The sequence below is a fragment of the Sitophilus oryzae genome, unplaced genomic scaffold (assembly GCF_002938485.1).
Source record: "Sitophilus oryzae breed Bouriz unplaced genomic scaffold, Soryzae_2.0 scaffold_682_pilon_pilon, whole genome shotgun sequence".
NCBI lineage: Eukaryota > Metazoa > Arthropoda > Insecta > Coleoptera > Curculionidae > Sitophilus > Sitophilus oryzae.
In genome coordinates, this window is record NW_022147287.1 from 1,801,704 (window position 1) to 1,817,489 (window position 15,786).

Sequence of the window (15,786 nt, forward strand, 5' to 3'; positions counted from 1 at the left end):
AAGTTGACATATGACATATCATTCTATACAGAGTGTCATTTTCTATCGAATAAAGTGAAACAATACCGAGGGTGTAATTTAAAAATTAAAAGTTGTAGTAATTTCAGGTGAAACAGTGACCGAAAAGAATTGAATACGTCAATCAATCCTAATTTATGTCGTATACTAAAATAGCAAATCTCGTTTTTTATCCGAATAAATAAAAAATTCTAGAGGTTTAAGTGGCTCTTTTACGACGCACTCGGTATATTATTAAATTGCACTTTAATACAAAGCTACTTCAAGTCTTGCAATACTGCAAATTCATAAAAACTACTTCAAAAATATTATATTTACGAAATGAACATTAATAAATATTAAGTATTTAGGTGTAAATAAAGGTTCAGATATAACTAAATATATATTAAATATTAGATTTTATATATCGTTTTAATTTATGCAGGTATCTATTTATAGTTTTCATAATTAGTAAACTTATGATTCGCAATTTATATATTAAAAAAAATACATTGAAAAGTCTAAGGAGAAGAAACAAAAAAGACACTTAGGGGTGTTATAAAAGTTGTTAAAAATTGTAAATTAATTCCAAGTACAGCTTATCAATACCAGTTGATTATCTCATCATATTATTTTAGGGAGTTCAATATACAGGGTCCGGCAATAGTGCGTCGGGCATCTGTAGCTCCTAGAATAAAAAACTTGAGAATTTTGTTTAAGTGCAAACCTAAAGTATGTACTAGGATGTATTTCAGGAAAATATGTAAACTTCTATAGGGTGGGTCAAAAAAGTGTGACCTGGATGATTTTTTTTTTTAAATGGAACACCCTGTATATTATTGCATTTTGGCTTCTTTCAGATCACTTTACATAACCCTAAGATATGAATAAATATATTTCGATAGTTTCAGAGATAGTCAAAATAAATCAAAAATATATATTTTTCAGGCCTTCTTAAAAAAAAAATATTAAAAATACAGGAACTGTTCTGAAATCAAAGAAATATATTAGGGTATTTACTTTAGATGGTCTGTTCTTACTTTGTATAAATATGGAAATCGTAAATCATACAGGATGTTGAATATTCTACCAAACTTTCTAAAATATAAAAATATTTTTCTTTGTTTTTTTAAACGGAACACCCTGTATATTATTTTTATTAGATCGAGTTAAAAATGAACATTTTTTGTATTTAGAGTATTTCAAAATTTTTAACGGTTTCGCAGATACACGCAGTATTATTTCATATGGCGCTTTCAATGGAAAAATACGAGAGAAAAATCATTGGGTGGCTTTGATAAAAATTTACTGTAAAAAATGCCATACGAAATATAAAACCGCAAATATCTGCAAAACCGTTCAAAATTTTGAAATACTCTAAATACAAAAAATGTTCGTTTTTTAATTCTCCGTCTATTGAAAAAATAATATACAGGGTGTTCTATTTAAAAAAACGAAGAAAAATTATTTTATATTTTAGAAAGTTTTGGCATAGAATTTTCTGAAATATCCTATAATTTACGATTTTCATATTTATAGCAAAGTAGTACAAACCATCTAAAGTAAATAATACCTATAATAGTTTTGATTTCAGAACAGTTCTTGTATTTTTAATAATTTTTTTAAGAAGGGCTGAAAAATAAATATTTTTGATTTATTTTTTAATATCTCTGACACTATCGAAATTTATTTATTCGTATCTTAGGGTTATGTAAAGTGATCTGAAAGGAAGCCAAAATTGCAATAATATACAGGGTGTTCCATTTAAAAAAAATCATCCAAGTCCACTCGAACTTTTTTGAGCTACCCTATAGAAGTTAAAATATTTTCCTGAAATACATCCTGGTACATACTTTAGGTTTGCACTTAAATAAAATTCTCAAGTTTTTTATTCTAGGAGCTACAGATGCCCGACGCACTGTTGCCGGACCCTGTAGATACATATGTACGTCTGCATGCTATATTCCTAAATTTCTAAATACAGCTAGATAGCAGTGACGTGCATGTAATGTGTACAAAAAAGCGTTGCTTACACCAGACAAAATCATAAAATCTTTTTGTTTTTCATGCCATTACATTATAAAACATACTAATTCAACAAACTGGCAATTATAATTGTTTATATCATTTTTACTCTAGAGATTACTCTAGATATGTATATTTAAATAATTTTTGACTACTGCCGTTATCGCGCATTTCCCATAGAGACACTCCATATAGTTACGGAACAATGCCAAACCTGAAAAATATTCGCCAATTTAGAGTAAAAAATATTTATATTAATAATTACTTATGCTATTCTTATATTATAATTTTGCCAGTTTTTGCTTACCCTGCTTTGATTCGCACTGCACGCCACTGTTAAGAAGTTTCCATTACACATTGATTCATACTTCAAAGTAGATAAATCCGACATAAGATAACCAACTAGTATTGAATAAGCTATTAGTCAAATTCTTATCACCCTTTTATTAACTCACCTGACTGGCATCGGAAACAGCATCCCCTCCATTCAGGGGCTTGGCCACCGCTATCTTGACCACGCCCTTAGGCGCACCCTTCAGTACTTGGACGGCTGCATCGAGGGTGGCGCGTTCCACGTTGACGTCATTGACGGCCAATAGACGGTCGCCAGGTATCAAACGACCGTCGGACTGTGCCACGCCACCTGGTACTAGCGAACGGATCACTATCACAGTTTCTAGAGGACTGAGCGGATCCTAGAATATTAAGGAGGTGGTATTTTTGTTTTAATATGAACATAATCAATTATATAGTGTTTATATTATCATATCACATTATTAATATCTTTTTTTTTCTATTTATTCTTAGCTTTAGGTCGTTGAGGTTTTAAAGATGTTACTAGATTTCGTTTATAATTTTATTTTCATTGACAACGTTTCGACAGTCATGTTTTTTTCAAGTCTTGAACGTAGATTTCCATAGAATTAAAATTGTACAAACAAAAAAATGGACAATACACACATATTAAAAATTTCTATTATTTTATTTGTTTAAACACATCACATTTTAGTATAATAGCACGTATTTTCTCGCAGATCGTCTTGTATATGAACATTAGGGTGTCCGTTATTTACAAAGTTGATCATTTCTCTCACGATGCCCTCTAAATTTTTAGTTTGTTGTCTAAAAAAATCACAGACCATTGTAAACCCTTAATATTATTAAACCTTGCCCCAAAGACGATTCATTTTCCATATAAATAACATGGGAATTTGCCACTTTTGGCAAATTATGTTTTTTTCTCGATCTTGTTCTTGTACAGAATTGAACGCTCTACAAAATAGGTCTCTTACAATTTTTCGATAAACGTACTCCTTCAAAAGTTATTCACGGTTAAAGTTAACCACTCGGTAAATTTCTAAAGTTTTCAATTGACAAAATTATGATTATTTTTGAAAAATTTAATCTATTACTGTAAAAAAGACAATTCTGATGGTGTTAAGGTTGGGAATTAAGAAACCCTTCAAGTCTAATGAAGTGTAAACCATTTAAGTTTAGCTGATTTATTTTAATAAACATTCTTGGTTAGGTTTATTAAAGTTGGATTAGTTGGATTTTGATTTTTTTTGTATGTTGGCAAGAATGTTTGTAAAAATAAATTCAAATCGTCAACTCATTAGAAAAAAAATGTTAGGAAAATAACAGAAGTTTACCGAACTTACTTAAAATTAATTAATTAAGTACTGCAAAAGAATACAAGCCCAAAAATAATAGTTAAGTGTTAGAATTAACTACCTGTCATGTATTCAAGTGTTTACAATGATTCAAAATTGTTTATATGGTATCATGAAAATTGCTTTTTTTTCAAATAATAGATTAAATTTTTCAAAAATAATCATAATTTTTTCAAAAAAGTTGAAAAATTTAGGAATTTACCGAGTATTTAACTTTAGCCGTGAATAACTTTAGAAGGAGTAGGTTTATCGAAAAATTGTAAGAGATAGATATCGGTAAATTCCTAAATTTTTCACTTGTTTGAAAAAAATATGATTATTTTTGAAAAATGTATGACAGGTAGTTAATTCTAATACTTATTATTTTTGAGCTTATATTCTGTTGCAGTATTTAATTACAAAAAACCAACTGAAGAATGTTTATTAAAATAAATCAGCTATATTTAAATGGTTTAGTTAAAGTAAAAATTTAGAGGGCGTCGTCGTGAGAGAAATGATCAACTTGGTAAATAACAAACACCCTAATGAACATATACAAGACGATCTGCGACAATCTATGTTTTATATACACAGTATTTACCTGATAATCTAAAATTGAAAATCCTAATCCATGATCACCTTTGTTTAATTCTACCACAGTAACATCCTCACTCCACATGGGTAGACCTGCTATAAACTCGAGTGATCTTGATTTACTAGTTGTGCAAGCTTCGCTGCCTAAACTCGAGGCTATAGATGTTTCAGATTTTGCTTTAACCAAGCGATTTTGGTCACCTGCTTGGATCAAGGTCTGCAAACTACCTGCCAGTATTTTCTAACAAAGAAAAAAAATTATTAAGTAAAATAAATTAATTTGTAAGGGTGTGATTGAAATAATATATACAATATAAAGGTTTCATACACTTACCCTGGCTTGAAAAGCATCTGGATGTTGTGACGTGTCGATTATTCTAATAGGAACAGGGTACCTTGCGCAAACTAAACTGACAAATGTAGGGAGTTGCTTTAAAATGGCTACCACTTCTAGATGGTTCAGTCCTAGTAGTTGGATTCCATTCACCTAAAAACAATTTTATTATATTTGTCATATTTATTGAAGAGAAAACAAGATATAACATTTATAATTTTTTTTATTTGGAAAATAGTGCTCAAATATGGTTCAAAATTTATTGAGAGTTTCGGTTTAGTTAAATATCGATATATAAATATCCAAATATTGCTTCTATCGAGAGCAACCGAGGTAATCACAATAAAAAATATTTTTAACACAAAGTAGGTTCCTTTATTTCTTTTAAATTGTTTGTTAAACAGTTAGTCAAAATATTACCTCTTCAACTTTGTTGAACGACCCTGGGTTATATTCAAGGATAAATAAAATAATTTTATCATAATATTAAGTGTTCGAAATGTTTCATGTACCTACGAGATGTCAGGATGTATATTTTTTAATATGTTTGAATTTATCAATGATATAGGCCATTTAACATTCTTTGACAAAAACAAATTCCTCATTTATTTGTAGTATCTTAATAAAGTAGATAAAACGAAACAAACAACAGAAAAAACTTCGGTATAAAAGCACTATTAATCAAGTGTCAGACTGGAGAGAAAACAATAAAAAATAGGAAATAATTTATAGCGCTTCCTAAGAAGAAAAATGAAGGTAAATCCAAATTTTATACCAAAACACAATAAATCTTTGTAGATTATTGGACAGCATTTAAGAATAAATTCTCTTTTAAAGAAATTAAAACTATTACTTAGCAAAATTACCGATAAATTAATTAGAAAATAAGTTTTGTTCTAGTTTTCTCCCTAGGGTAAACTTTGATCTTTTTTGTTAATATTAAGAATAGATATTTCAACTATGCTATATTTAATTTAGTTATATGTATATCGTTGAAAAACATTTTATTTACAGTTACAATTTTACTATAGCCTATTTATATCATTATTATACAGGGTATCTCAATATTCCATGAACATATAAGAAACTAAGTATTTTTGAAATCAAAATAAGTTATTTGAATACAATTTACCTCTATGCAAAAGTGTTTGGTTGTATAAAAATAACACACATTTTTTAAGATATTTTAAGTACCAATATTCCAATTTTTATGAGATTTGGAGTATCTATGTTTTGCTAAACTCATTAACTTTTGACTTTTACAAAAAATTAACACATAGAAGTGGTACGACAAGGGTAAAAAGAAAGGCTTTGTAATTTCAACAAGCATTTGTTTGTTTTTTGGGAAAAAGGCTGTTAGTATTTACTACATTTTGTGCCTCTTAAATTTAACTACTACATTATTACGACATTTTATGAAAAAAACGCCATCTTGCATAGTTTTTCTAGAAGATATTTTTTTTTCGGAAGCTGACTAAAAAAATATTTCTAGTCATATAAAGTTAAAAGCCAGTGGACGATAATAATCTAGATTTTTCTCTAATTTAAGTGAACATAAACAAATAAAAAATATAAAATACCTCAAGTAGTTCATCTCCTGATTGAAGAATTCCACTGCTTCCGACTGGACCATCTGGTAAAATATTTCTGATATAATGGTGAGGTCTGACTTCTATACCATCTTCAACGTCAACTGTTCCTTCTAGACTGATTCCCAGACCGCTGTTCTGTGGTTTAGTCATTTGAGCAATCTAAACCAGAAAAAATAAAACAAGTTTGTCACAAATATTTTCTATAGCTTTTTTGAGAACGAATTTCTTGAAAAAAAAAATACAGCGCGTCGAATAGTTGCATGATTTCATTGATTTTTTATTGTTCTTCTTAATTTTCTAAATTTTACAGAGATTATGTTTCACTTGCGTAGAAAAACGATTTTTATAGAACTGCTTTATTTTTATCTGGTACAAATCTAGTACAAACTTAGAATTACATTAATAATCAAATAAATATTGTAATAATAAATACAATATTTTATACTATATTATTTTTGTGTTTATTGAAGCTTTACATTTTATATACTTTGTTTATTTTTATATACTATAAATTGACCAGCAAAAATAGTTCATGTGTTAAACTATAACAAATCATTGTTTATAGCTAATATAAATTCTTCAAAGTAAAGCTTTGAATAGATTGTAGCGTATTTAAATATTTTAAGCTATCTGAATTATTGATGTATTGATTTTCATAATGTCCAGGTATTGCACTTTGTAAATTACAAGCAATTGACATTCCACTATAGATCTTTTATTCAGTTCCATTTAATTGATTATATCTCTTTCAATATGCCGTTATTATCTGGTTTTACAAAAAGGTAAGCTCTAAAAAAATCCGATAGCGCATTTCAATACTGTATAAGTTAAAACTATTTTTTTGATATTAAATTATTAAATATTATTTATTATTAAATATTTTATATAAAACCGATATACCAAAAAAATCTACTCTACTTTTTCATAACTTATTAATTTATGATTCTAATATTATAATAATGAATAGAAGTTCGTTATTTTTAAAAGAAATGAAAATTTAATAAAATATATATAATAATAATAAAATACTTTATTTGCTCAAAATTTACATATTGCTAAAATTTAATATTAAAATATAATAATAATATAATATTAAAATAACAAATATTAAAAAAGCGAGATTCAGTACGGTATGACTATGAAGTGAATAGCCTGCACAGCTAACCACAAAAAATAGCAAAAAAAATTAATTTAAACAAACGTCAATTCATATTATTTTCATAGAATTTGAGTTATATTGAATATATAAAACTCTTTCGTAGAGTAATAGAACCATTCTCTCTGGCTTTAACTCACTTATAAGCTAAGTTTGTGAACATATATTTTGACACTATGCTAATGTTAATAGGTAGATTATTGATATATGAAACTATTTATTTGTACAACTTATTGTATTGCAGTGCGAAGTAATATATAACTACCGTATGATCGAATAAAAACGGCGTCAGCGATGGCTATGAAATGAAGATCGCTGTCATTTTATATGTAATATTATATGGGAAATGTCATCGATCGACATTTCATGGTCATCGCTGACGCCGTTTTTATTCGATCATACGGTATTTTAACAGTAATATTGTAACGTGCCAAAATTTCACTAAACTATTTTATTATTTTTTATTCAATAATTTAACGTTAGTAGATATTATTATTATTTTGAAATATCGATCAGTTCCATTCAGTAAACCACGAATAAATAAATAGTACTTACATGTCAACAAAAGTAATTATTCCATCCTTATTTTTAACTAAACATATTTCACACTTAATAACATTTTTTTTGCAGCACAAAACTAGTTCGATTTAATAAAATAATTCTCGTCGTTAATTCTGTTTATTTACTAAATACTTAGGTTAGAAATTTTTGAATTGAAACGTCAAATATTTATTTATATTTTTATTAACATCAACTATCAGACAACCCAAAATTTACTTTAATAAATTGATTATATATTTTTGTATTTTGTTTAATCAACAGTAATTAATTATTGAGCCTATTGTCACTTAGTTAAATTCATTAAATTTATGTTGTTCTATTTTAATTTTTAAGTAAAATTTTCTAAGCATAATTGTCTTTAAAATATCGTTATCGATCCGGTAAGTGAGTCATGCGCAATAACTCTAGATTGTTGTTATTTATTAATTTTTGAATGTTTTGATAAGCAAATTTCAATATAACTTTCGTTAATCTCGTTAACTTTATTTATTCTATTAATTATATAAATTATTGATATTAACTTTATTTTCCTTTAACATATAACTTTTTCTTCATGTCTTTATTCAGCTCATAGTTGGCAATCCATATTTTATCAAGGGCTCGTGTTTTTATCTGGCTATTTCTTTGTTGCAAAAAAGGTTTTCGTTTTCTTGGAACTACCTTGGTTTGGTCACTTTATGTTCGGCTAGTGTGAGGTACAGAGGCCTCTCGGTATTTTTGTCAAGTTTTTTTGATTTTTACCCTTGTGGGGATTTTCGAGTGTGCCTCAAAAATTACTGCAGCACCCTATCTTGCCTTTTATTTTTTTGGACGGTGCTACAGTTTACCGGTGACGGGATTTTCACCTCAAAAAGCTGACGTGGGTCAACCAAGCAGCCCGCCTTTTTTTTCTCATCGAGCACCCCATTCCATCCAGGGGAAGACCTAAGTTTAATCACTTGAGGATTCGTAGAAAACCCTGAGTTAGCAGATAAAGCCTATTTTTTTTTTAATTAATACATTTCTTTCCACTTTTTTTCTTCTTAAAAAAAACTTCTTAAAAAAAATCTTTTTTTATGGTATCTCGTACTATGGAGAAACTATAATATTATTTCTCCGTAGGGTTTTTTTGTCTGGGCCAAAGAAGTTTTTTTGTCTGGGCCGAAGAAGTTTTTTTGTCTGGACCGAAGAGGTTTTTCTTCTGCGTTGAAGAAGCTTTTCTTCTGTGTTGAAGACTTTTCTCTGAGCCAGCCTTTTTGTTGGAGCAGTTTTTTTCGCTGTATCCATTTTACTTTTCTGGAAGAGTTGACAGTCGACGGTTGACAGTTGACAGCCGACGGTATCTAGCCAAGATATTGATTGAGAAGATAATCATCTATTTGGTATCGTAAAATTCAATTTTTATTTTTTTTATGTTTTTCTATCTTACGATTTGAATTTCATTGCTGCCTACAAATACTGACCGTAGATATATTTTTTTAACATTATATTAGAATAAATTTTCACATACTATAACTCTGCCAGATAAAATAATATTTCATTTTTTTTTTCTCTTTAATATTTTTTGTAAATTTAATATATAGCTGACATAGTTTCTTTTATCTCTATTTAAATCTATTAATTTCTTTTTTTTATCGATATCTGAATTTATTTTTGTAATTAGTAGTTGATTGATTAATTTGATATATCATCTGAATTTAGTTGCGCTGATATATACATATATATTTTTTTTTGTAAATCTTACGTGATCACGGAAGGTACCAATTTATTTACGTAATTTTACTATTTGCGTATTGTGATAAATATTTTTCTTGGTGCACAATTTTTTTATTGATTTATTTAATTTATTATTTGTTATTTGATATTTTCTATTTACTGTTTCCTATTATTTTTTTATATTTTAATAGAGGTACTGAAGCTAATCAGTTTGCATTATTATTTTTATATTTCCTTTGGCCCTACGTCTACTTAATTCTCTGAAATACTGTTTATTTTTTTAATTTTATTTATGTATTTGTGGAACTTGTGAGGCCCTAAATATACCTTGGGGGATTTCTGACTTTTTCCGTCTAAAGTTAGTGGCGCTCTTAACCCGCCCCCACTCTCCGAATTTTCTGAGTAAATTCCGCAAATATTTATTTTTAATCACTAACTATATAACTTTTTTTTTATAATTATTATGTTATATTTTTCTTTCTATTTTTTTCTAAATTGAAAAGAACCAAGCTAAGGCCAAACGCATGACAATATAATTGCTTTTATTCGTCTCTTTTAATCTGTTTATTTTCAAAAACCTAGCAAAGTGTCTTTGTTGATACAAATTACCAATTAAAATACTGTTTGTAATGAAACGTATTACAACCAACATTAAAAGCGTTACTTTTATAAATAATAAAAGCGCACTTATAATAATAAAAGCCTGCAATTTTAGATTTTAAATGGCAAAACAAATCTTCGGCATAAATTCTGAATGTGTTTTCAGAATAAAACCCAGTATTATTCAATAAAAACTTGCTTTCAAAATCCAAAATTATTCGTTAGCCACTTTCCAAATTTTGCCATTAATAAAGTTCGGTTCATTTCAGCGTCTTGCCGCTGCTGGGCCACAATACGTTTCCAAACTCGCCAGATATAGAATGACTTTATGGCCTCTAACTTTTTAATTAAGCAAAGTTTTTGGAATTTACGCCAGTCGTCACTTTAAAATTTTAGATTAATAAATTTGAACTAAGTGCAGCTTTATTTTAACTAGTATCATCTAATTTTTCAATTTATTGAAGCTTTACAATTAAAGTTTTTAAACCGATAGAAATTTTATATAGGCTAATTAGTACATCTTTTTAAATGTATACCGAGTCGGCAGTTTTGGTTTGGCGCTATTAAAAAACTACACTATTTACATCTAAACGCGGTCAAACAATCTTTTTAGTACACGTGTTTACTTCTGGGTACAGTCGACCGCAGCCGACCGAACCTATGTTGTCACGTCTTTAATATTATCAATATTTTTTTACTTATTATATACATATATTGAGATATTAATACTGCATTTTAATAAAGTAGATTTTAATATTCTATAGATGTATTAAATAGTCCTGATACTACTATATTATAAGTCGGATACTATGTAAAAATGATAAATCCTTTACAATATGGCAACACCGATTAGACGCGAGGTCGACTATTCATTCTTCTATTATCTTGTAGTACGCGTCGCACGTGTATAGTAAAACATTGTTGCCGCTACTTCCCTCTGGCTGTATTATCGCATTTTTTTAGTTTGTAGTCCTTAAGTGTTTATTTTATTTACCTTTTGTATTCAAGAACTATAAAATATGGTTTGCCAGTGCCAAATTTGCACGAAATTTGACTTAAATAATCCTTTTAAGTCTTGAAACGACTTTCGACCGGTAAGCAACTATCAATTTACCAATTGGGAGTCAGCGGCGTTGTTGTAGAAAGGCGCTTATTTAGATAATATTTTGTTTTTTTTAATATCTTGGTATTTAATAATAGAAAAAATAGAAATTAAGAGCTCATACCTGAGAGCATTTTTTTGAGGTGTCTACCAACCTCCTTTCGGAGTATAAAGTAACAAAATTAGTCGATTTTTTTGACCCACCCTAATACGTATCAAATTTTGTGCATTTTTTAATAAGCAACATCAGGTTCAAAGCATTTTAAAACACTAATCGACGTATCAGGGCATTTTTTCGAAAAAAACAAATATCTTTAATTTACTGAATTAATTCCAAGCTAGAAAATCACCCTAGGGAACGACTTTATGGTCTTTAACTTTTTAATTAAGCTAAACTTGTTGGAAATTTACGTCAAGCGTGGCCGCTTTAAAATTTGGAACTGTTCCAGCATGCAAAATGCCGATAATTTTTTACGAGCAACATAATATCAGTTAGTGGATCATAAAGTGGTTTACACGAAACGCTTTGATGCATTGTTTCGCACTCAGTCAAACTGTTTTTGAGTGGTGTTGTTTTGAAGTACTCTATAAAAAGCTAGCGAAATATTGCGTACGATGTAGTGTGTTTGTGCTATAAAACTCAGTATTTTTTTGAGCATGCTATTGAGTAATTAAATTAAAATTAAAAGGTCAGTATAACATTAATTAATATAGTATTAATATAGCTTATCGTATTAATTTTTCTAAAAAAAAAGACAAAAATTGCATTACTTGCAAATGTTTAAGTATAATTAGTAGGGTGCACCAAAAAATAAATATTTTTTTCTTTTTAGTTACGTGAAAATATCGTTTAGGACGATAAAAAAAATTCTGGTAAAATTTGAGCTTTTAATATTAATATTAAGAGGTGCCTCATCGTGATTTTCTATTTCCCCATTTAAATAACATCGGGAAACAAATTTTTCCTTTCTTCTTCGGGATTTCATTGCGTTATAACAAATCAGCGTTTTGTAAAAATGAATACATATTCTTATAGGAAATTGAACGGTCTTTAAAAAAGGTCTTTTTTTCAACAAATCGCAATAATGTCACGTTAAAATTAAGTTATTGTTATGTTAAGCTCTGCCACAATTTCCTTCTAGATTTAATACCTTTAAACAACTATCAGTATGTAAAACTTGGAAAATAAGTTCATTATAATAATGTTTTTATTATTCACTATTCTAATAAAAAATACGCATTCCCTCGGAAACTCTCTATTTAATTATCTAGTAATGCTAAAACACTCTATTTGAAAGCCGATTAGAGAAAATAGTATGATTCATTGGCAAGCGATGTAAATATTTGGGATCAGGTAAAATTGTGATACAAGAGGACAACAACACAAGGAGGCTTAGCTTGCCGGCCAGTCAGTAGTAGACGGACCGGCCGGCTGTAGAGTAGTGTTGTGTTGTGTTTTGTCACAGAGCTGACATTTCGAGGTTGCGAGTCTCTTGACTATTAAGGTTGCGAGTCTTTTGACTATTAAGGATGCGAGTCTTTTGACTATTAAAGTTGCGAGCCTTTTGACTATTAAGGATGCGAGTCTTTTGACTACTAAGGTTGCGAGTCTTTTGATATTAAAGATGCGAGTCTTTTGACTATTAAGGATGTGAGTCTTTTGACTACTAAGGTTGCGAGTCTTTTGACTATTAAGGATGCGAGTCTTTTGACTAATAAGGTTGGGAGTCTTTTGACTATTAAGGTTGCGGGTCGTTTGACCCTTGAGAAGAAAACCTCTCGTGACGTCTTTCTTTCGTATCTTGAGAGTTTGAGGTCTCTTATGCTTCTCGAATTGATGATGGGGCGTTGGGGTAGTGAAGTACTCCAATTAGCCTTATCGATTGGAATGCGAATTTGTTTAGCGGCAGATTTGCGTGCGGAGGAAGCCCCTATACTTAGTTCAGGTGACACTAGCTAGTTGTTGAAGATTAACCAATAAATCCGAATAATACTTGAATTAGATGGAAGATATAGAATGGGTTATATTGAATAGAATATCAGTGGCTAGGAAGCGGAGTACCCCCGGGTGAGTTTTATTATTTAACAATTATCAATTTTATCCAGATCATTAAATGTTTGTTTTGTTATTTTCATGTACAATGAGAGTCTGCTTGCCAATGACCAACTAAATGGATATTTGAGGTGAATTTGCATTGTGAGACCCGGTTGAGTAAGCCCCAGAAATAAGCGATTTTACAAGAAGTAGAATAAATAACAAATAACATAAAATAAGCTCAGCAAAGACTGGTACAAATCCACAAAATTTCAAATAAAATTCAAATGCGTCAAACGAATAGTCAAACAGAACTGTCAAGGATCCCCACCCTAGAGTCTCCTTTCCGTCGACCATGCATGAATACATGGAAAGCATTATAAACCTTCCTTAATCTTTTTTATTCAAAGGACCCATCACATAAACATAAAAAAAATAATTTTACTTACCACAATTTGAGCATCTTTGTCAATTTTGTCATTCCACTTCTCGTGTATGGACTCATGGCTGGCGATACTAAACTGCAAAGATTTCCTTCCATCTATAACAATTTCCTTTTCTTCATCCACGGGACTGTTTGAGTCAAAAAGGATGGTGGAATCAAAGTCGATACTTGTACGTGACTCTCCTTCTGGTTCGATACCCAGGTAACTCATATGCTAAAAAAGTTATTCCATTTACATTTGGAAAAGGAAGAATTTGTTTCTGTAATTTTTCAAACCTTTTTCAAATTTAAAATAATCTAAAAAATTTAAATACACTCTTTAATATTTTAACAAATAGAAATGAATTTTACTTTATGTCGTTAACACTCAAATATAAATAATATAATTAACAAAAAATGATAAAACTAAAGTTTAGAGAAAATGCGTATCATACACCAATATATTAAAAATTAAAATTTACATTTAGTAATTTACAGTATCACAATCACAAAATTGGTCCCGTATGCATAACAAAATATAATTAATTACAGATTTTGAAAATGACAGTTTAATAATTTATTTTAGAAACAAGGTTTAAAATATTCACGGTTGAATTTATGATAATTGTTTCAAAGTTGTCCGGCTTCAAATTGGGTTAAAATATTATTTATTTATCAAATATATGTATACGTAATTATAACATATTTGTTTATACAGGGTGTCCCATTATTCCGGACATAAAACTACTACAAATTTTTAGAATTACAATAATATGCTTCGTTTGTCCGTTAGAGTGTTAGATGGTAGATAATTATTTTTTAAGATATTCTAAGAGCACATATTAAGATTTTAATTAAGCTTTATTCAGAAACTTGCAATTAGTGTAATAAATTATTGGTTTCAATTACACTTCATCCTTTTTAATTTACGATCATTCACTATGTTTAAAAAACACAATTAAAATTAATAGAATATCCTAGAAACCGCTTGCGTTAGTCAGTTGTATCCATAGAGAAAGCCGAATATTTAGCTTATGAAACAACCAACTTTTGATTTCCAACCACAATTTCTCTTGACGGAAGATAATCAAAGGCCAAAATAACATTTCTCGCAAATTTTGAAGCATAATTAGTGGAAAAGTTAAAAGTTTGATAACTTTTTCTACTAATTGAAAATGTCTACCACTAATTTTGACAATCTGAATACTTACATTCAAATTAGAGGAACAAACTTCTACGCTAATTGAAACCACTAATTTATTTCACTAATTGCGAACTCCTGAATGAAGCTTTATGTTTAACTAGGCACTCAGCAAAAAAACTAGAAATGGTACTAGATAGGGTTATGTAGGGACCATCCCTACATAAATTCTAATAGTTCGCATAGTTTTTGAAAAAAAATATTTTTCAAACCTGACCCACAAAAAAATATTTCTACCTTATTTTAGCTTTTAATCTCAGTGTCACAAATACGCAATTTTTTTCAATCTCATTGTGCAATACGATCGCAAAAAAAAACTCGAATAATGGTGGTAGTTAAGTACTTACCACTAAACTTAGAGGAACTTTGGGTAGCGATGACACTGTTGGTGATGGAGGTGAAGGAGGTCTTAACTCGTTAGCTTTGATCGCTTGCTGTAGTTGTTCATACTTGGGACCTCGAAGGTAGCGTTCAAACTTTATTTTCACCATGACTCCGGTGCTTTTGAGCAATCGACAGCTTGGTGATTGGTGTAACCTATCACCGATTGATCGTTTACCTTCAAAACGGAGAAAAGTTTTAACCATAAAATATTTTTCAAACTATAATATTTCGGTATAAATACCATTATGTATAGGGTGTCTAAAATAAGTGCAAGTATTTCAACCCCAAAAATACGCCAATGTTTTTTTTGCAATTGTTGAAAATTTGCTGACATTTTCCAGGAAATTACATTACAATACAAAATATCTTTATTACATAAACGATCCTATTCAAATTGAAATGTTAAAGATGGCGACGTTCGCATTTTGTCCTCT

The 15,786-nt window shown here is 29.3% G+C and overlaps 1 protein-coding gene across 1 annotated transcript in view; it reads right to left on the reverse strand.

Moving 5' to 3' along the window:
- The window catches only part of LOC115888072, a 417,007-nt gene that overhangs the window by 290,343 nt on the left and 110,878 nt on the right, over positions 1–15,786 (reverse strand). Inside the window, exons 11-14 of the mRNA XM_030907644.1 lie at positions 6,183–6,353; positions 4,603–4,755; positions 4,276–4,509; positions 2,478–2,717 (exon numbers count right to left, since the gene is read on the reverse strand). Of these exons, the coding sequence (XP_030763504.1) occupies positions 2,478–2,717; positions 4,276–4,509; positions 4,603–4,755; positions 6,183–6,353 (798 nt within the window). The remainder of the gene's footprint in view (positions 1–2,477; positions 2,718–4,275; positions 4,510–4,602; positions 4,756–6,182; positions 6,354–15,786) is intronic.